General features: G+C 42.6%; 1 protein-coding gene across 11 annotated transcripts in view; it reads right to left on the bottom strand.

The window, feature by feature from the left end:
* The window catches only part of Lrrfip2 (LRR binding FLII interacting protein 2), a 104,546-nt gene that overhangs the window by 53,047 nt on the left and 29,271 nt on the right, over positions 1-22,228 (bottom strand). For 4 of the 11 annotated variants that reach the window (XM_032910820.1, XM_032910817.1, XM_032910819.1 and 1 more), the window contains exon 4: positions 14,493-14,579. In XM_032910820.1, the coding sequence (XP_032766711.1) occupies positions 14,493-14,579 (87 nt within the window). Of the gene's footprint in view, positions 1-1,278; positions 1,321-4,212; positions 4,282-7,137; positions 7,183-7,273; positions 7,331-12,928; positions 12,980-14,492; positions 14,580-22,228 lie in introns of all 11 variants that reach the window. The other 7 variants (XM_032910815.1, XM_032910818.1, XM_032910821.1 and 4 more) reach the window with 4 other exon arrangements.

The following is a 22,228-nucleotide window of genomic DNA, read 5'->3' as shown; positions in this document are numbered from 1 at the left end:
TAAAAAAAAAAATCATGGAGGCACTGCTGGAGACAGCATTCTTCTTCTGGATTCAGTTTATGTGTATGTGCCACATGTGTGCACATGCCAAAGAGAGCATGGCGCCCCAGAACTTGGGTGATAGTGGTTGTGAGCCAGCCAACATGGATGCTGAGAACTGAAAAGCAGTAAGCACTCTTAACCCTTAGACTGCACTCTGAGACCAAGTTAGATCGATGGTGTATGCTAAGGAGAGCAATGTCTAAATATATGTTCTGAAGCTTACACAAAGTACTTTGAAAAGATGGTTTTAGATATAGATATATATCTCACTTTTCCTGGGGGGACAAAGGACAATCCTGTTACTAACAGACAACCAGCAGACAATAAGCTCAACCTATGTAGTGAGACTGTGCCATTGCAAGTACCTAGACACCCAAGGGCAGCTACTTCACACTGAGTCAGATCCTCAGCCATAAGGATAAATGCATTTTCTTATTGTGAGTGTTCTTTTATACTTCACTATGAACATTCTAAGTGAAAACTAGGTAGTCCAGAAACTTGGGCAAGCTAAGAGAACCAGCTGCAACAAATTTGCCCTGTGACCTCCACATATATGCCATGTGACACACATACACAGGTAAAATAAATAAACATGAAGTTAAAAAATTGGCAAACCAATCTTCCTGTGCAGCAGGTAAGCACAGGGTGCCAGGTCTTCTCTCAAAGACAGCCGAACTACAACAGACCTTAGCAACATTCAGGGATCTTGGCTCTTACATTAAATATTCCAATCATTCGAGGCGGTTTGGTTTGGTTTGGTTTGGTCTGGTCTGGTCTGGTTTGGTTTGGTCTGGTCTGGTCTGGTCTGGTTTGGTTTGGTCTGGTCTGGTTTGGTTTGGTCTGGTCTGGTCTGGTCTGATTTGGTTGGGTTTGCTTTGATTTGGTTTGGTCTGGTTTGGTTGGGTTTGCTTTGATTTGGTTTGGTCTGGTTTGGTCTGGTTTGGTTCAGTTGGGTTTGTAGTACTTGGAAGCAAACCTACAGTCTTGCAATGATAAACAAACAGCACTGACCACTGGGCGATGCTCCCAGTCCTGATCCTGAAGTCTCTGGGAAAAGCTATTGTTCCAGTAACAGATTATGGCACAATTGCAGAAACAATGGTTTTTGTTTTGTTACATATCTTCCCCAAAAAGATCATAACAAAACCATGAAAGTTAGTCATAATCTATGATTAGCAACAACTGATGTTTAGAAAGTAAAACCTCACACTTAACACAAAGGCATGCACTACATACTAATGATGAAACTCTTGATGATCTGTCCTTGACGGAATCATACTGCAGTTCAGAAAACCAGGCAGGTTGGTTGTATCACCACAGTCAGGAACATATGAGAAAAAGCAACCTTGTCATTATTAAAACCAAAGCAGTCCTACTTCAAAAGCAAAAGATTATTAAATAGAAAAGCTATTATATTTGGATGTAACCTTTACTTATTCAGTAGAAACTGTTCCTGAACTGTCCGTATAACTAAAACTTTGTTTTATGCCAGGCACCCATAGCCCTATCTACTCTGGAGTTTGAGACAGATGTCATCCTAAACATCCGGAAGACTGTGCTCCCCACCCCTCTTGGCCTCACTTGGGATTGAACTTAGAGCCTTGTGCATGTTGTGCAAGCACTTTGCCACTGAGATACACCTCAGTCTCTATTTCCCTAACAAAATTTTTATAACAAAACTCTGAAGCAGTAATGGTAAGATGGCTCGCTCTTAGAATATGACTGAACAGCACAGCCCAAGGAAGGCTTTTAATGTAAAGGAGAAACATCCTGAGGTCAAAGATGCTCTCCTCCTCATGTCTGTGGCTGCCAACACTGCTCGCCATCATTTGACAGACAGCCACACAAGGAGGAGCACTACCTAGTCTAGCTTGCAAGAGAATAATCCTGGACTCAGAGCAGGAGCATTTCCTTGAGCCTACTTAGAGACATACACCCTAAAATCTTATGTCTTCATGACGATGCTCAACAAAATGAGAAGCTTGGCCAGAACAAAATATGGTATGCACAGCAGACAAACAACTGACATTAGATACGAATCAAAAAGTCACAGAAAACTAGCAAGACCAGAAAACCCACATTCCCATGTAGGGTTTACATGAAAGAAAGGGAATAGAACATAGCTGTGTGAATTTAGTCTCCTAACAACGGTTCTTCAGCATCCTCCCAAGTTTTTAAACAATCTTACTCAAAGGTAAACATATATCACAAAGCATTTAAAAACACTATTTTGTAAAAATATCTTTCTTTTACATTTTACACTGAGTTAGGGCATTAGATAATATTCAAAACCTTGACCCACAGTAGTATTTTCCTAAATTTAAGTTGATTCCCTCTTGAAATCAATTCAGTGAGTTTAACTGGCAGGAGAAAAAAACCCCACAGGATGTTGTGCACAGAAGAGCTAACATCACTTCATAAGACTCGGCACACACCTGTAATCCCAACACTCAATAAGCAGGCTGAGTTCAAGGCCAGCCTAAGCCACTCAGTGTACCTTTATCTCAAAAACAAACCAACCAACCATATAAAATATACTTACATATAGATAGAGAAGTTTTATATGTAATTTTCTGACCTGTGTTCTCAATGATACATACATACAGAGAGCTAGGAATCTGTATATATAGACTAGATAAAGGAATAAAATATATTTCTGCTGGAAATCATAATTTTATAAAGCTTAAAATAGTCTAGAAGATAAAAATATACAATTTAACTTTAATAAGATATTAAAATACTAGTCAAATATAACAAGGCCTGTCTATTTGTATTTATTTAGACAGTCATTTAGAACATGTATAGCAGAAACCTCAAAAAAGTATTCCACTTAATATAAGGCTGTTGTACAATTTTACCACTGGTATAAATTCACTGAAAATGCTGTGACATTTCTCTGAAAATCAAATCCCTTCTCTATAAAAGTTTTATTTCTTTTTCCTATTAAAATTTTTCTTTAGGAAAAAAAAATCCATGACCAAGACATACAGTATTAAAGAGCATGTTCTTACACATAAATTATCCGACCCCAACAGTAAGCCTGCCTTTCCACCCTCTCTGTAGATGACAGGGTGTTTTAACAAGTAGAATCAAAAAATTATTCCAATTTTTCCTTTTTTCAAAGTATAATGTGGGATTCAGCTAGCTTTAAAAATTCCAGGCTACGTATAGCAGAGAAGTTCATAAAGTGGATATCAACAACTAGACAGAAACACACACACACACACACACATACATACACAGACACACACACACACACACACACACACACACACACGCACAGCTTATCTGATAAATGGCAGCTTGTAGCCACTTAAAAATTATTTATCAGAAGAAGAAAAATTGGGAATATTAAGGACTCTGGATAAAACACTTCCATGTATGCTAGTGTACTCTATTTCTCCTAAAGAGCTTTGTCAACTTGACATAGCCCATAGTCATCTGAGAGGAAAGGCCTGATTGAAAACTGCCTAGATCAATGGCCCGTAGGAACATGGTGGGGAAGTAGAAGGGGAGGGATGCTATCTTATTAACTGATGTGGGAGGAGGGCCCAGTGTAGGCAGTGCCATCCCTCGGCGTGAGACTATGAAGAAGCTAGCTAAGCATGTAAGCAAGCCAGCAGCAGCATCTCCCACAGTTTTGCTCCAAGCTGCTGCTTGAGTTTCTGCCCTGACCTCTCTCAGTGATGGGCTGTACCCGGAAATGTGGCCACATAAACCCTCTCCTGGGGTTGGGGATTTAGCTCAGTGGTAAAGCGCTTGCCTAGCAAGCCCAAGGCCCTGGGTTCAGTTCCCAGCTCCGAAAAATAAATAAATTAATTAAAAAAAAAATAGGGGTTGGGGATTTGGCTCAGTGGTAGAGCGCTTGCCTAGCAAGGGCAAGGCCCTGGGTTCGGGCCCCAGCTCCAAAAAAAAGAAAAAAGAAAAAAGAAATAAATAAACCCTCTCTTCCCCTAAGATGCTTCTGTCCGAGCATTTTATCACTAAAGCAAGATTTAAAAGGGTGAAAAAGTTTTAATTCTCAGAGAAACTTGCTTTAAAGTCTACACAAGGAAACAAAGCAGAAACTTTCATGCTTCACCAGGTTATGCCTGTTGTTCCTATGTCCAAAATACAGAAAATCAACAGAATGCATGAAAATCTAAGACCACACATTTCAGAATTACACACCATCATGTCTCTCCTCTTGGGCGTACTGGCTCTGCTCCAGTGTGTTCCAGTAATATCCTTCGATGAATTCTTCAGTGAAATTAAACAGTGTAGTATTAAAATAACAAAAGACAAGTTTAAAGAATAATTTAAAAACTGAGTTCGCAATTATGTCAAAGGCAGACATATGACTAAATAAATAGTAACTAAAGAATAAAACTCCACGAATGAGGAACCGTGATTATCCTATGATCCAAGGTCTCTCTACGTCCTAATTTGAGATTTCTACCACTGTCTTCTTGTATTCGGTGCACAAAACAATAATCAAACATTTTGTAGTGTTTTGTAAGGCAGCTAACTGGCTCACTAACTCCCTGTTATTAGCAATCTGCTCCCAGGAACAGGCAGGCATGGACAGTTCTATTTCGCAGGCCCAGCCTCTGACTTACTAGTCCCTCCCCCGAGTCAGGATTCAGTCTCGGGCTTCTTGGTTCTTGTTATCTTCAGTCTCAATGTCTATAGCATGTTCAACCCACAGAGCTTCTGTCAGGGGATCTTTCAACAGAAAAGTTTCTGAGCAGACAAAGGGAAAGCTCAAAGTCCCAAGATGCAGTACAAACCCACTAAGTGCACCTGACCCACAGCCAGGTACTGCTACCATTTCAAAGCCAAGTAAACGTGCAGACATTATGAGTCTTTTAAATACATGACTCTTAAACTTAGAGAGACAGGTAGAGAAACAATGAAACCTCTAAATTATATACATAGTAAACCACAAGAATATTTAGGTCACCATTTCAGACCACAGCATTTATTTTTACCCAGGATGGAAACTGTCTGACATGTTCAGATTAATGGAAATGGTGGTCATTTTAAAAGCCAATAAGCCAGGGCTACTGACAACTCAGTGGCACACCACATGCCCTGAACCCAATCCCCAAAGCAAAACAACAAATGGAACTCAAATGGTTGGACTCCTAACGCCATCTCATTAAAACAAACAGGGGGGTGATCTCAAAGGCGGGGGTGTGGCTCAGCTCGGAGGAGGAACACTTGGAAGTGGCTCCGGAGCGGAGGGGTCAAAAACAAAGAACACCATTTAAAAGAAATGTAATTTACCTTATCGGTGAGCATTCAGCCTTAATCTGGTAAAAATGTATACGTGTAAAATATATTGCATATGTACATGCACATATTTAGAGAGAACAGCCTCACTTAGAGCTTTTCAAGGTCAAGCGCAGTTCTCGCCTTCCAGTGATGGAGATCAAGCCCACGTCCCCGCACAGCCAGTTGAGAGTTCCACCACCTAAGTCACATCTTCAGCCCTCATTCACTAACTTTAAAAAGACAAGGGTCTTCCTCTACCCATGGAAACACATACAGTTAGCATTAAAAAAAAAAAAAAAAAACAGAATTCAAATTGCAGCTTACACCCACTCCGGGTGAATAGTTCCTTACCGGTTCAACTGCAGATTTCTCCTCTTTGGAGGTTTGACTTAAAGTTCTCTACTTAGGTCAAACTTAAAGATCGACTAGCCTAGTCCAGCTTCCAGAAATTATATGCAAATTTACTCAGCTCAATAAAAAATGTGTGAAAGTTCACACTACGAGCATTACAAAAGGGAAGACACCAGTCACAAAAAGAAAGAGGGGAATATTTTATAGTCCTCAACTCTCAACTTTGTAACTTTGGTGGGCTTTGGTGGAATTTTTTTAAAGTAATTTAAAGAGGAAAGAAAAACTTGAAATACAACAAATGCATACATTTTCTACATAAAAAAAACATTCATACATATAAAAAAACGGAAAGAGTGTTTTGCCTGTGTGTACAGTGTACAGTGTGTGTCCCCGGTGCCTGCAGAGGCCAGAAGATGACATCAGGTGCCCTAGGATCTGGAGTTATAAATGTGAGCTGCAGTCATGTGGACGCTAAGAATTGAACCCAGGTCCTCTGCACAGGCAGCAAGTGCTTTCACTGCTAAGCCAGCTTTGACCACTTATAAGGCCACCTTTAAGCCACTGATAATCTTAGATTTATTTAAAACCTTGAAAATATTCTAAAAGAATTTTAAAATTTGTAACTAAAGAGAGCAGTTATAACTTAAAACCAGTGTATAAAGTTACTCTAAAAGCACAATAGATTACATCCACCAGAAGAAAACAATTATCAGAGTGTAATGGAGTGTTTACAGATATAAATGTGTTAATACCTGGTGTGTTAGAATAGCTTAACTAGGCTGTTTTTATATAAGGTAAGAAGAGGATTAGAGTCGAAACAGATGCACCCCTTAATATGAAAGATGACTTTACTGATAAAAAACAAATAACATAAAATGCAAAACACATCTTATGGCACAATTCTCTAAGAAGTAAAAGGGGACTTGTAGCACAGCACACAGACTTGAGGCGACAAACCGCACTCACTCACAGCAATCCACACTAAGAGCTGGGACACTACGCAGTGTCAACCGAAATGTCAACGCATAATTCCTACACATAGGGCAAGAAAACACTTCAAGTCAATAATTTCATGCAATTATAATTTTAAATAATCAGGCAGGCCCCAAAGTTATTGTTCATTCAACAAATTGTCAGTTAGGATATGAAAAGAGAAAGAACTAAAACTTAGGACAAAGCAGGTGTTATTTTATAAAACCCAACCATACCATTTTGTGATATTTTTAAAATCAAAGGTAATTTTGTAGAAATTGAGAACAGACCCATGTTAAGATAAAAATAGTTACGATTTTAGAATTGATTCGCTTCTAGCAATAATTTGAGAGAAAGCATCTCTTTCCACTGTAGAGCTGTGCCAGCGTTTTGCACTTACTGTTAAAGGCAGAAGTATAAATGGATATTGTCAGATCGCTTAGAAAATCATTAATGCTGAAGGCAGCTCAAGGTTAAAAGCTTTGCTATTCGGTGTAAGCAGCGTAGAATACCAACCCTGTGACTGCCAAGGCTTCGAAGAGACAATGTATCCTCAACTCCCTGATAAAAATAAAAGCACACATATTACAGGTTTGTGAGTGAATGAAGCCAATGAGTGACAGCACCATAGGCAGTTCATGTTACTACAAACCAGGTAAGAACGGCGGTAACCAGATCGGTGAGAATACCGGGCCCTTTCTGAATCTTCCTGGGAAAGAAGAAAGTACAGCAGTAATTAATAATTAATAATTAATCACTGAGCAAGTGGTTGTCAGAACAAAGGAGCAAAAGCAGCCAGACAAAAGCACAGCGACATCTTCTGAGGACAAGCAGGCTAGAAAACGTCAGCTTAGAGCAGAGCTGGAAGCATGGCTGCTCTGGGTGGCAAGCGGACACACACATTACTTCAGCGGGTGTGCATATGTCTCAACACGTGCTAGTGAATGGTGGCCCAGGGAGCTCAACACATGGAGATAAAAACACAGAACAGCACTCTGCAAACAGATGTTGAGTAGAGAACTGAAAGCACAGAGGTTTACTTCTTCAGAGTGAGTGTTGGCTTATACAGGGGAGAAGAACGTCCACTCTGCCATAGCTGTGTTTTAAGAAGAACGTACGCTGCTTGAAGAATGCTTAGGCTGTAGCCTGGGGCTGACTGTGAGGAAACTTTCTGGTTGGTTTCTTTGTTTTATTTTCCCCCTATCCTCTCACTAGTCTAACTGGAAAATAAAAGAAGTAAGGAAATGCACTCAGTGTTGTCAATGTGATAAACTGCTCAGAGGAAATAACATAAATGTTTCACAGCTGATAGGGTTAAGTCGCGCCTTATACAGCTTATAAAGAGACTGACCACACTTTATAGTTGACCAACTGGTGCGTAATTCTAACATTTCCACACTCGCCCATCAGCAGTAAAACAGCAAAGCTTCACATGGTATCAAACAGCTAGCCCCAGAATACCTGTGACCATAAGGAATTTCTGATTTTTCAGAATTTTAGTGTCAAATTGTTAAAAATCATTTGCACTATGACTAAAAACTACATCTAACCAGTCTAGGTGGGCTCACCTTCCAACAGCACTGCTATCTTCCAAGATGAAACGATGTTCCAGCACCCACAGCAATCAACTAGACCACTCAGCCACCGAAAACAGATGGGGCTATCTCTGGCTATCCACTGCCAAGCAGAGATAGTAATCCAAACAGAACGCCACAGTTTACTCCTTCCCTTCCATCTGGGTTTTTGGGTACTGTTTTTTAAAACTCATCTTTTAACACCCACTATGTATACTGCTACAATTGATAAAACATGTCCAACATTCTGTTTAAAGACAGCATGATGATTTCGTGACCCCGTTTCCAACAGGGTTGTGATCTCTAGGCATGAATCCCCAATTTAAACTTTTTGTAAGAGAATCGTAAGTCTTGGAGACATGTGAATTAGCACAGCAGAGCAGAGTGCTAAGTGGTAACAGATTCCAAAGGAATTAGAAACCCTTGTGTTGCACAGGGATATTAATTTACGTGCCTGTTGGTGTCATTTGGGATACCAAGCTAATATTTAGGCTGAATTTCTAAACTTCCCTTTACTCCCTTTCCTTTCCAACTCACCAGCCATAGAAGAACCTTTTAGACAACACATCTAGCCAGACATGATGACACACGCCTTTGATCCCAGCATTTAGGAGGTAGAGGCAGGCAGATCTCTGTAAGTTTGAGATGAGCCTGGTCTACAAAGTGGATTCCAGGCCAGGCAGGGTTATGTAGTTAAGACCCTGTATCTAAAGCAAACAAATGAAAACACATCTGCTGAACACAGCCCTCATCTTGAGGACCTCACAGAAGGCTAAGGAGGTATCTACAGGAGCACACCGCTGGGCCAGCATTTAAATCCTCAGACTCAGCACACCACAAACACAACAGAACCATAAACACAACATCCACCAGAGCATCAATTACACAGAAACAACAAACTCAAGGCCCGTCTTCCACGGAGGAACAGCCCTCTTCACATCGTCAAGGTCAGATCTACAATACTACAATAACACCCAGTGGCTCTTCCTTAAGTAACAGCACCGGTAACAATTAAACAGATTCCAGCAACCTGTCTTCCAAGGTTCTAAATACAAAGCAGAGGATCCTCCATCTTTGAGAAGCCATGAGAAACAATTGCTGTCATAATCCTGGGTAGCCTTAGTAGGGCTGGGCAACCCCAATGTGACAATGCCTTAAATGACAGAGACATATTTAGTCCAAACTTTTGGGAGTTCTTTCCTCCCTGGCTGAGGACTGGCAACTCTCATGAATGACGAATTAAGTACCATCATGAGGAAAGTCAGGACCAACAGACTTCTTCCACCAGGACAATTTAGACTTTGTCTCAAAAAGTAAACATCAGGCTGGAGATAGAGCTCAGGGATTAGAGCTTCTGCCTGCTCTTGGTGCAGTCCTAGTATTCTAAACTTTAAAGTCATGGAGAAAAAGCCAATGTTGGTAATGGTAAAATACAGACGGAGAAGAGACTCTGCAATGGTGTTTTCTGGGATAATTGGGTTTCTCATAAGAACTAATAAAGTATAAAAACTTCAAAGCAGAACTTTCTGGAACTTTACCTTGTTATATTCAAACTGGGTTAATCAAATTAAAACACTCTTTTTAAAAGTTCACTGAAAGTGAAGAGAAGAGGTTTCAGTAAAAGAAAACCACAGCCCCAAGAGCAAGCCTGGCTGTCCTCTCTGTCTACAAATATTACTAAGCTGGCACTGGAGTTGCTCCTTCAGTTTCAAATTAGGAAGCCCTAGAAACAGTATTCACTCTTCCAGCCACACACAAGGCTGCTGACTTAAGCATACGACCTGAAATCAGAATCCTAAGAAATGGCCAGCTGCCAGGGACTAAGCCACTACCCAAAGACTATACATGGACTGACCCTGGGCTCCAACCACATAGGTAGCAATGAATAGCCTAGAGTAAGGGTACCAGTGGAAACTTCAAAGCAGAACTTTCTGGAACTTTACCTTGGTCCTGCCAAGACGGAACCCCCAGTGAACGTGATTATTGGGGGAAGGGCAGATAATGGGGGAAGGATGGGGTGGGGAACACCCATATCGAAGGGGACGGGGAGGGGTTAGGGGGATGTTGGACTGGAAACCGGGAAAGGGAATAACAATCGAAATGTAAATAAGAAGTACCCAAGTTAATAAAGATGGAGAAAGAAAAAAGAAAAAAAGAAATGGCCAGCTGGCTACACAGGGCTGTATGGAAACCCAAGAGGACATGGCCCTCCTCTTACCTGCTTCACATCTGCACCAGTGGTGGCCTCCCTTCCTCCTTCACATCCTGACTCTGACTCTGCCAGTGTTGGTCACTAAACCTCTCTCTACCTGCTCCTCTCTTGTCCTAGTTTGCTTCCTGTTGCTATGATTGATAAAACACTGACCAAAACCAAGTTAGGGGAAGAAAGGTTTTATTTGGCTTACTGGTTATAGTTCATCAGTGATGGAAGTCAGGGCAGGAACCTAGAGGCAGGAACTGAAGCAGAGACCCTTGAGGAACACTGCTTACTATGCTGCCTCCTCTGGCGTCCTCAGCTAGCTCTCTTATACAGCCCAGCCCATCTACCTAGGGACAGCACCACCCACAGTGGGCTGGACCTTTCTACATGAGTTAGTAGTTAAGAAAATGCCTCACGGGTTGGGGATTTAGCTCAGTGGTAGAGCGCTTGCCTAGCAAGCGCAAGGCCCTGGGTTCGGTCCCCAGCTCCGAAAAAAAGAAAAGAGAAAAAAGAAAAAAAAAAAAAAGAAAAGAAAATGCCTCACAGGCCAATCTGATGGGTGAAATTCTTTAGTTGTAATGATTCCTTCCTCCCAGGTACATCTAGATTGTTTCAAGTTGACCAAAATCAACAAAAGCCCATATGTAAACTGGCAAGTGGCCCTGTAGTAAAGTGAGTGAAAGCTGCAGCCCAGTGCTGACACACAGTAGCTTCCCGTTCTAATGCTCCCCACTCACATCCCAACAAGACAATCTGACACACACAAAGTTAGAGTCAAGGGAAATATTTAACATGGAAAGAATCACCTATCAATACTCCTATTTGTGGCTTATTAGCTGCTTACAGTTTATGTCAAGAATATCACGTAGCCATGTGGACTCACAAACAAGGGAGTGGGAGTGTGGTAAGAGGGAATGGGAGACTCCACGTGGAGGAGGAGACAGCAGGGGTGGAGTGAGATGCCCACACCCATCTGAACCAAACCCCGCCTTCTATGTACGCCCAGTCCTAACTCTCAGTCAGGACTCGGGTCAATCACCAACTGCACTTTAAGCCTCCATCCAAAAAACTCGTAAGTCTCACTAGTTAAGATACACACAAATCAATGCTTCTTTTAAATGATTATCTTCACAGGCCCTAAACAGAAAAATGAAATATCAGATTTTTAATATATGTTTTTGTTTATATTTAATTTTTCTAGTTTGACCTAAGCTACTAAAATGCTAAGCTATTTTATAATTAAAATGCTTAATTAAAGCAACAAATTAAAATATTTATATGTAAAGTTAAGTGATTTTGTTAATTCAAACAAAATCCTCTTCATGCATCAATGTGACCCATGCAGAAAATGTATTAGATAAATTAATTATACTCCTTTCAGTTACAACGAACATCGCACTCCAAAACAGCAAACACACAAACGAGGAGCCACGAGGAGCCACTCAGTTTAGATGACAAAGCACTTTGCAGTTGTCTAAGTTGATCACCATAATGACTGAGGAAGTGTTAAACACGAAGGTCAACAGGGTTCTGGACCCTATGGGACTGGGGACCCTATGGGACTGGGGACCCTATGGGACTGGGCACCCTATGGGACTGGGGACCTATGGGACTGGGCACCCTATGGGACTGGGCACCCTATGGGACTGGGCACCCTATGGGACTGGGCACCCTATGGGACTGGGCACCCTATGGGACTGGGGACCCTATGGGACTGGGGACCCTATGGGACTGGGCACCCTATGGGACTGGGCACCCTATGGGACTGGGCACCCTATGGGACTGGGGACCCTAACTGGGCACCCTATGGGACTGGGCACCCTATGGGACTGGAAGCTCCTCACCGGCCTGCTCTACAAGCCACTTGTTTGGGAAAGTGATGTGTGAGACGATGGTTCTCAAACTCCCTGGGAAACTTCTCTTTGAATCTGGTGAATAATCTACCTATCAACATTTCCCATAAAAAGGCACTTTCAAGTATTTGCACGATATTTTGGGGCTTCATATACCACACCTCCCAAGCCTAGTCACATATCAAATTAATAATCCTGCATTAGAAAATAACTGAACCTGGAAAATGTTCATGGTTCCGACCAGTGTCCTACTGGCTCATGGTATTTGCTTCTGTAACTAAAAGTCTGCTCTGGGAGTAGAGGACTTGACAAAGAGCTAAGAGAAGAAATAAGAACAAAATTCAGAAGGCATGAGCTAAGACCTGATCATCTCCCATGGAAAGCCTGTGGAGTTCATTTTTAAAGATGGAGAATGAGAGGAGGAAGCACAGATTGAGGTAGGAAAAGCAAACCCAGTCATTTGCCCAACCTTTCTTCTTCTGGGACTTTCCTGAGTGGAAAGTGAGGCTACTGAGCACAAGGGAAATGCTGGACTCCGGCACCCAGACAGAACAGCTACTCTGTGCCCCTCAGGCCCACACAGGACAGACCGCCTGCCTCACAAGCATTAGTCAATGCTGTGCTCCCATGTCACTTAGCTCAGCAGTTATCAGCATGCAGGGCAGGCAGTCCTGGCCTACCAGCCACTTGTGAATCTCTCCCCATTTCCGGTCAAAGGAATGATGAGAAGGCTATAAACACAAAAGTTTTATGAGCTGAATGGTTTTCAATTCACTGCATTCTCCAAAAAAAAAAAATAAATAAATAAAAAAAAATAAAAAATAAAAATCTCAGTCACACACACTTAACCTAGACAAAAATAGTAAGTGACTCAAAGCTATACTTTGAAAATTCCAGAAATTAAAAGGTAGTATGTTCAGTAACAAAAAGATGCATGGTTCTCTGCATAGATAGAACGTCTATTAATAACCGTTCCCTCTGTTTATAACTTCATGTAATCTCAAGAGCATAAAGACAATGCACTGGAACCCTGCTTTCCAACCAAGAACTGCATCCAGTACCGGAAGCTGTACCTAAGGGAGAAAAGCACATCAAGACAGAACACAAATCTATACATTTCTTTAACTTATCAATAACATCAAAAATAAATTGCTTTCTACTCCTCCGCAAATGCTTTTCCCTTTGTAAATACAATAGCAAAATATGTGTGAGTGTTTTCAGACTCGAGTCCATGACAGAGAGAAAGGATAAGAAGTATGCTAGGTAATTTCCATTTACCCATTTTACTCTTTTCCACTTTTTTGATGATAAAAGCATAATATAGATCAATAAACTACAGAACATAATGAAACCCATTGTAATTCCACACGTCAAACCAAGGTACTAATGAACCCAGTTCTTTCTGACCCTAGATATAAGCACTGGTTGTTTTATTTTACATTGGGGTGTCCGACCAATTTTATAGTTTGGGGTTTTCCCCATATTCTTGCATGAACATTTCCCTACCTTATCACATAAGCTTCAAAATGTTAAGCATGTGGACTCAGCTAGCTGGGGGTCAAGGTTCACTGCCATGTTTCTGCCTAGACCTGCATACATCTCATGTAAAACCTTCCATTCCAAAACTTCCCCATTTGGCATAAAGATTCATTATGGAGGCGTCTCCCCCACTCTATGGACATAGGATTGGCAGTGAGCGTGGTAACGATGCAGACAGGAACCACGTTTATATCACAGTAAGAAAACACAGGAAAATGTCCAGAACAGACTTACTAAGTTGATTACTGCGAAGGCAGAGAATTGGAATTATGAAGTGAAGAATAAAGGGGCCTTACTTTTGCCACCCCAGGGCCCTGTTCCTTCAACAACCCATCCTTTTCATATATTCTCTGCAACGCCCCCTCCTCTCTGTGTGTTCATTCTGAACTGGTTTATCTAAAAAGAAAAAGCAGTTGCTGACCAGAAGGCAAGACTGGTCAGAGCTATGTTCAGGGAAGGAGACTGCACCTTGAGAAAGAACCTGTCCACCATGGGGATTTCCCTATCGCTGTCTCACTATAATGTCGTGTGTGTGTGTGTGTGTGTGTGTGTGTGTGTGTGTGTGTGTGTGTGTGTGTGTGTCTCGCAAAGCCCTCTGTACGCCAGCCCTGGGGATGGAGATCTGAGACAGTGAGAGCTCTCCTCCATCATTTCCTTCCCTCACACATGCAGCACGTATGCACCGGCTAAGGCGGCTTCCGTTACCTCTCTCTGCTGTCGTTCCAGTTCCCTCATGCGGATGTCTCTTGCTTCTGCCCTGGCGGCCCGCTTTGCTGCTAGCCTTGCTTCAGCCTGAAAAGTAACATAAGCCTCAGTTTTACAAAGAGATGGCAAAAGTACTCTCATACCAGACTTGAGGACAAGGAACAATTGGACATATCTTCCAGGAAGGTTGGAAAAAGAAGTATCATTTTTAACAAGCTTGCCTGACTTCAACTTTCGTCCGTTCCCCTCTCTCTCTGGTCTCACATCGTGAAGTCAGGGTCATTATCTTCAGCTGCTTGCCTTGACTACCCATCTAATACGCAGCCCACTACTTACTTCCCCAAAACTCGCTCTGTTCCTTTATTTCTTTTCTTAGCAATTCAATCATACAGACTGACAACTTGAAAAACACCTGCTACTTGATTTTCATGTTGCCAATATTTAAATTCGCTGTGACTGACTGTCTCCAGCTCACTATCACTGACTGTCTAGAACTCGGCTGGTTTCAGGAGCCTCCACCCCTCTCCCTCCCTCTTAAACTAAGATAGAAGTTAAGCATCAAAGGGAAAGCACCATTTTTTTTGGTTGGTTGGTTGGTTGGTTTTTATAAAGCACCATTTTTAAAGAAGACCAGGTGTGCTCCTGGCGACTGGCTGCAGACTAACTCACCATTTTGAAGAATATAATTTAGTGGGTGTTAGTACTATTAACTCAAGAACCTCAAAGAGAAAGCCCACGTGCATGAATAATTATTCCCTGTTATACCCCACCAGCTCCAAGCAACTGCTAATGTCTAAGAGCCTGCTGTCCTCACATTTGATGTAAATGGAGTCACGGCAGGAAAGTTCAGCTGTCTCCTGCTTGCATGACAGCCACCTTCAAACCCACCTCTCTAGAACCGGCCCTGTAATCCATCCTCTACATGACCATAAAACTGCCAACGATGTCTCTGACGCCACTCAGGTGTTTAAAACCCTCTACTGATTCCTGGTGCCTGTGGTTAAAGAAAGAAGTGGAGGGACTGTAAGGACAGGGGGGAAGAGGTGAAAGCAGAAACAAGGCTCCTCACACCTTACCCCTTCCCCTTTTCTGCTGAGGGAAACTACCCCAACTGCACATGGCTGTGTGGTCTCAGGGGTGCTCCAGTACACATGGTGGACGGGAAGACGCCACCTAAGCAGCTTTACACAACCCATCCTTTCCCATAGGGGGAGACGTGGGGCGGCTCGGCTACTCTGCTCCTGTAAGTGGCCCCTGACTAACGTCAGAGAATCATATTCTGGTCTGCTGTGGGAGGCCTATAATAAAGAGCAAGCATCTGTTTTCATCTCCTGAGGAAAGAGTTCCCACAACACAGGGTGATTACTTGCTTTTGTCTTTCATAAGCACTATATACTCATCTCTCTATGTGCCTTTATAACTTAACTAAGTTCAAACTAAGTTAAAACTAAACACAGAAAGACTATTGATACAAATAATCCCATTGAAAGATAAAATACAAAAGACTTAACAGCAGAGACCCAAACAGACTACATACACCAATGTTTACAGTGTCACAGTCCCCAAAACCATAAGGTGACAACAACCCTAAGGTCCATTAATATAAGGATAAGCAAATTACATTAAAACCTATGACAGGATACTGCTCAGTCTTGAGGAAGGAAGGACACTTTGATATGACTACATGGATGAACCTTATAAAAACTCCAAATGAAGCAAGGTAGACCAGATGATGAATATTCCATCGATGCGCTGACACAGGTACCTAAGGTCGGATTCCTAGAGACACAGTGTAGAAGGATGGCTGCTAAGTGCTACAAGGAAGGGGAGTGAAGACTTCAGTGTTGAATAGGGACAGTTTCAGGGCTGAAAGATAACAAGGTTCTGCAGAAGAATTGAGGTGACAGTTATAAAATATAAATGTACAAAATACACATAATGTGCAGGAATACAGAATATGATCACACATGAAATAACATTTGGAAGCCTAAACCATTTACGTTTTTAGTCTAAAATGACCCCAATTCCTAACACTAGCATGAGAAAACGTGGAACTAGAATTCAGGTTGAAACATCTCCTGTGCACTCAGGTCACAGGGCCAGTTCTCTAAAAGTGATGCTGGTGGCTGTGCTTTGAAATATGAGGCACGTGGAGGCTGATGAAGGATGGAACAAACTAAAGCCATAACATGCGCCTGTAATCCCAGCATTCAGGAGGCTGAGGCACAAGAGCTGTAAACTTGAAGCCAGTCTGGGCTACATGTCCAGTTTCATGCTGGCTTGGCCTAAGTAGAGACTGTCTCCAACGGTGACAACCCACACTGTGTGTTGTAGCATGAACTTTTAATCCTCCTTAGTCTGAACTACTGAGCAGGCCGAGGGAGAAGGACCACAGCAGCGCAGGTCCTACAGCATGATAAGCAACACAGAGAGATCTCATTACATACATATATACACACATACACACATACACACATACACACACATACACACACACACACAGCTTTTGCAGTGTATTTGCTACCAGAACACAGACATATGAAAACTACCTAAATGAGAGTGGGAAAGGAGGAGCTCCGTCTACCAACACCAGCATTACTGGACATGTAGGTGTGGGCTAGTCTAACACTACTGCCCGGCTGATCTGCAAATGTAGTCGGACGAAAAGAAAAGAAAAAGAACCATTTAAAATTGTGTGAAGTATGGCCCCAGAGAGAGCTCAGTGATTAGGAGCAGTTCGATATTCTGGCAGAGGACCTGGAGTTCAGTTCCTAGCATCCTCATGGCAGCTCACAACCATCTGTAACTCAATTCCAAGTCATTTAATGCCCTCTTCTGACTTCCTTGGGCACCAGGCACACATGCGGTGTATCAGACACATGCAGCAAAGCACTCAAGACACATAAAATAAAATGTAGAAATCAGATTTTAAAGCCTGTGAAGTAGGGAGCTGAGATGGGAAAGGGGCTCCTTTGAATGTGTCTGGGACTTCAGATACAATGAGGGCTGAGCGTGAGCAGCTCTCACCATTGACATCTCCTGTGGGCATCCGAGACCTGCGAGTATTAAGTGATCAGCACTGACGCCCTAGCATAGACATTTATATAAAATGTGACAGCCGGTGCGTGAGCATGAACTGCATTGCTGCCTCGATTGTTGTTGCTGATGTTGGTAAATTTAAAGGTGGTCTCTCAAAAAGTTCCCAGCAATGAAAAGGCAGAGGCAGGTGGATCTTTGAGTTTGAGGCCTATCTGGCTACAAAAGGAGTCGCAGCTAGGGCTACACAGAGAAATCTGTCTTTAAAAAAAAGACAGGCGGGCTAGAGAGATGGCTCAGTGGTTAAGAGCACCACTACTCTTCCAGAGGTCCTGAGTTCAATTCCCAGCAACCACATGGTGGCTCACAACCATCTGTAAAGAGATCCGATGCCCTCTTCTGGTGTGTCTGAAGACAGCTACAGTGTACTTATATATAATAAATGAATAAATCTTTAAAAAAAAAAAAAGACAGGCATACCTTCTAGCACATAAACTTGGTATGAAACAACTAATGGTTGGTCCCTGGAACCAGAAGAGGAACAAAGTTCTTGCTTAGTAAGGCAGCACTAACACTAAGAAAATGAGCTCCACCTTATATTGAGCATTTGTGCCGAATTCCTGGGCTAAGTCAAGTGCTAACATGCCTTTGTGCACAGGATGGAATGTCACTCACAAGGTGGCAATGCCAGTGGAACCACACACTTGAAGAACAGACTGAACCCTGCCATCACCTTGTAGAACTACAAGCCTATGTGCCTGCCCTTCCAGAATGTTTACAATACTGGTGGTATTGATATGCTCCCTGGGAACCGAGGGAAACTAGAGTTCTCAAATGCAGTATAGTGGCTGCCTTTCTCCAGCCAATGATGTCAGAACTGAAGTGTGTTGAAACACTCCATGAAGCTTTGAGGGAAGCTACTCTTGAGGGACCTGTTCATTAAACATGTTTGTCCAGGCAATGCTGAAAATAACAGCAAAGAAGAGGAGGAAAAGCCCCAGGCCCGTCACTGGAAGCCACTCTCCCGAGCCATGCAGACTAACTCCATGGAGCTCCCGCCTGCCTACCCTCCTCACACAGCTCACTGCTTGAGAGTGTGCGGAAGGCAAGACTCACTGCTGCTCTGCTATGAAGCTGAATGCTGGTGCAGCTGTCAGCATTGGTGAGGTCCCAGCAAGGCTGCCTGTTAAGAAGCTCCTCTGACTATACTCCAAGAAGGCACAGGAGTTGGGAAGGCCATCAACTGTGCCCAGGGAGCTCAGGGACAGGCCGAGGATCATCCCTAACACTTGGTACCTGGTCGGTGAAAAGAGAACATCTCATGAAAGATGAGTACGGAAGAACCTTCAGGAAGAAACGATGTTGTATGGACACATGCTTTTATGTATATGGAAGCTTTGAGTCATTACTGTTGTTTGTTTTTTTCTCAGTGCTGATTAATGGAAAGAACTTGACCAAAACTGTGTCACCTATCTTAAGACTAGTTGAAAAAAATGTTGCGGGCTGGAGAGATGGCTCAGTGGTTAAGAGCACTGACCGCTCTTCCAGAGGTCCTGGGTTCAATTCCCAGCAACCACAGGGTGGCTCAAAACCATCTGTAATGAGATCTGATGCCCTCTCCTGGTGTATCTGAAGACAGCTACAGTGTACTTACCATAGATAAATAAATCTTTTAAAAAAATGTTAATGAGAAAGAAGAAGGGGGTAAAAAAGATGGAAAAAGACCTCACATCCACTAAGCCACCACATCACGGCTACCAGAATGGCTTTAATAAAACAAATTTAAGGCAAAGTAATTAAAGCTGGCAAGACTGTGACAAGATGAAAACCCACACAACCCTGCTGAAGTGGACAACGTATAGAGCTGCTCTGGGAAAGTGTGGCAGTTTCTCCGGAAGCTAAATACAGAGTTGCCATAAAGGCCAGCACTACCCTAGATGTGAACCTAAGGAGATGGAGACACATGTCCTCACCAGTATTCACAGTTCTGCTCCTAACAGTCAAGATGCAGAGACAAGCACGTTCCGGCGGCTGTCGAATGGGTAACCACTCACCATTAGTACGAACACAGACTAGCAACGGCCACAACATAGATAAACCTTGAAAATGGTTCACTGAGTGAGAAAAAACAGATATAAAAAGTGACGCGAGTGACGTGTGATTCTATGTCTATAAAATACCAAGACCAAGCAAATCTATACAGACAGAAACTAGACTACTGGTTGCCAGGGAAGGACGAGATAGGGAGTGACTGCTAATTAAGAAAGGAGCTCTTCAGGGGCTGATGAAAGGCTTTGCAATTAGATAAAGATGCTAATTGTACACCACAGCAAGCAGATGTTAAAAGCATGCAGTGTCCTACAATGGCGCATGTTGGTCACTGAGTCATATCCTTTCAGTCTTTATTGTATGTGCATGGGTGCTTTGCCAGTATGCATGCCTGTGCACCATGCACATGCAGTGACCAGGAGCAGAAGAAGGTATCAGATTGCCTGAGCCTAGGTTGCACAGTTGTACATCACCATGTTGGTTCGAGGAATCAAACCCAGATCCTCTGCAACAGTGGCCACTGAGCCAGCTCTCTGGCCCACTGCCTTACACCATAAGCTTTCCTACTAAATCAGGTGCACTTAACGAGCCCTCAGGTACAAGGCATGGAATACGCCACTCTTACCTACATAACGAGTCTGAGGCCAACCTGGGCTATAAGAGAACCCATCTCTAAGACACACACACACACACACACACACACACACACACACACACACACACAGAAAGAGGAAGACAGACAGCAAGAGAGCAAGAGAGAAAAAGAAAGAGAAATACTAAAATATACATAATTCTAGTTCACAAAGTTTAATGTATAAGCAGAAGAAAGGAGATTTTATGACCTAGAAGGTTTAGGAAGTCATGGGTTGAATTTCTTTTTAAGTCAGAATTTTAACAACAACAAACATTAGGAGTCTCAAAGAGGGGTGCAGAATATATAGCATTTCTTGGACCAATTACTAAGTAAACCCTAAGTAATCCTTTAAACATCATGATCCAGGAATACAGTCTGAGGAATAAGCTTATGAAAATACACCAGAATCCAATTCAAACTGTAGCAGGTCTGTTAAGGATAACCTTACCTAAAATTAAACAATATTATCAGAATAACTTCCTCATAATCAAAACCCAAACTTTCACCTGGCACAGTCTGGTATAACTGTAGTCCCAGCTGGTCAGGAGGCTGAGGCCAGAAAATCTTGAGCCCAGGAATTTGAATCCAGCAAAAATAACATAGCAAGATCCCACCTCAAAAAAAACAAACAAAAGCCACACATTGCAGATAGTAGGCAAGGGGAGATCTCACTGCTCTGTTGCCATTTGAACACTGACTTATTAGCAAACTGGATGCCTGATTGCTTCTTATGCACAAAATCATCTCTGAAGTGCAAAGGACAAATGCCTTGTCAATAACATCACCTCACCTGCAAATACTGAAGCCAAGACCCACATCCTAAGACTCGCATTTGTAGTCCTTACTCTTAACCACTCTACTACAACCTGTCTATACATGGAGTCTGAGCCAATCTCCTCAGACAAACCGCAGAGCTTTGCTCTGGGTGGTTTTCAAATGAGTTCCAATTCTCTTTTCTGTGGAGCTGCACTGGTTGTTCTATTGGTTCTCTGACCACTCCTGTGCCCCAGATGCAGATAAACACCCCTGTACCCCAGATGCAGATAACCTCCTTTTACTGTGCCACACCTTCCACACATCTTTGACCATAGTTTCAGCTCTGAGCCAATGAGGATTCGAGTCCAGCACCACACACTCACTTCTCAGCATCATCAAAGCCTCCATATCTCTAATACCTCACGGATGAGCTAGCAGCAGACCAGGGTGAATGAAAGCAACTCCACCCTTGTCCAGTGGGCAGCCTGGCTTTGCTAGTCCCCCGTGTCCTGCAAGTGAGCCCACACCATCCCACTCAAGCCGCAGGACCTCGTAACCTCGTACATCCATCCTAGATTCCTTCCAACAGATTCCTCCCTTCCCAACAGCTCTTACCATTTCCACCTAGAGCAGAACAAGGCTTCCTAATTCTAAGTTCAGTTGCTCCTTCTTTGAGACTTCCTGCTATATGCTATTGGGTCAACCTATTGAAACCCCCAGGAACAAGCAGTCAGCTTTGATAGACCTCATGGTGTCTAACACCCAAAAGCACTCACTAGCTTTCTGCAATTCAAATTCAGATTCTCTAACTGCTTCAGTTCAGCAGGCAGTGACCAGGTTAAATCTGCTGTAGGCTCCTGCAGCATTCCCATCAGGGGCTCACCTGAGACCTGCCAATCCTTTCATAACTCTGTTCACTGGATAGACAAGGAAGGAGGGGCTGCTTGATCAGCCGGGCAGTGTTCACTATTTACTTTGATAAAATCCGAATAGCACATCTCACTTGAGACTATTATTCTGGTATGAAACAAAGGCATGTTTACTTCCCAACAGTCTGATTCTAGTATGTAACAATTGAAAGGCAACAGAGTTAACCAACTATAAGACATAGAACCTTCTGTAAATTGGGGTGGGATCATCAAGTCATGAAGAGTACCTAGTGAGCCAGGAATAGGTGCTTTGTTTTGTTTTAGGACATACTGACTCTGAATCACAGAGGCTTTAGGAAACAAAACAGGTACCACTGAAAACTGTGTCATAC

The sequence above is a fragment of the Rattus rattus genome, chromosome 8 (genome assembly GCF_011064425.1).
Source record: "Rattus rattus isolate New Zealand chromosome 8, Rrattus_CSIRO_v1, whole genome shotgun sequence".
NCBI classification, from domain to species: Eukaryota; Metazoa; Chordata; class Mammalia; order Rodentia; family Muridae; genus Rattus; species Rattus rattus.
The sequence above is the reverse complement of the archived record's forward strand: the minus strand, read 5'-3'. Positions and strand labels throughout refer to the sequence as shown.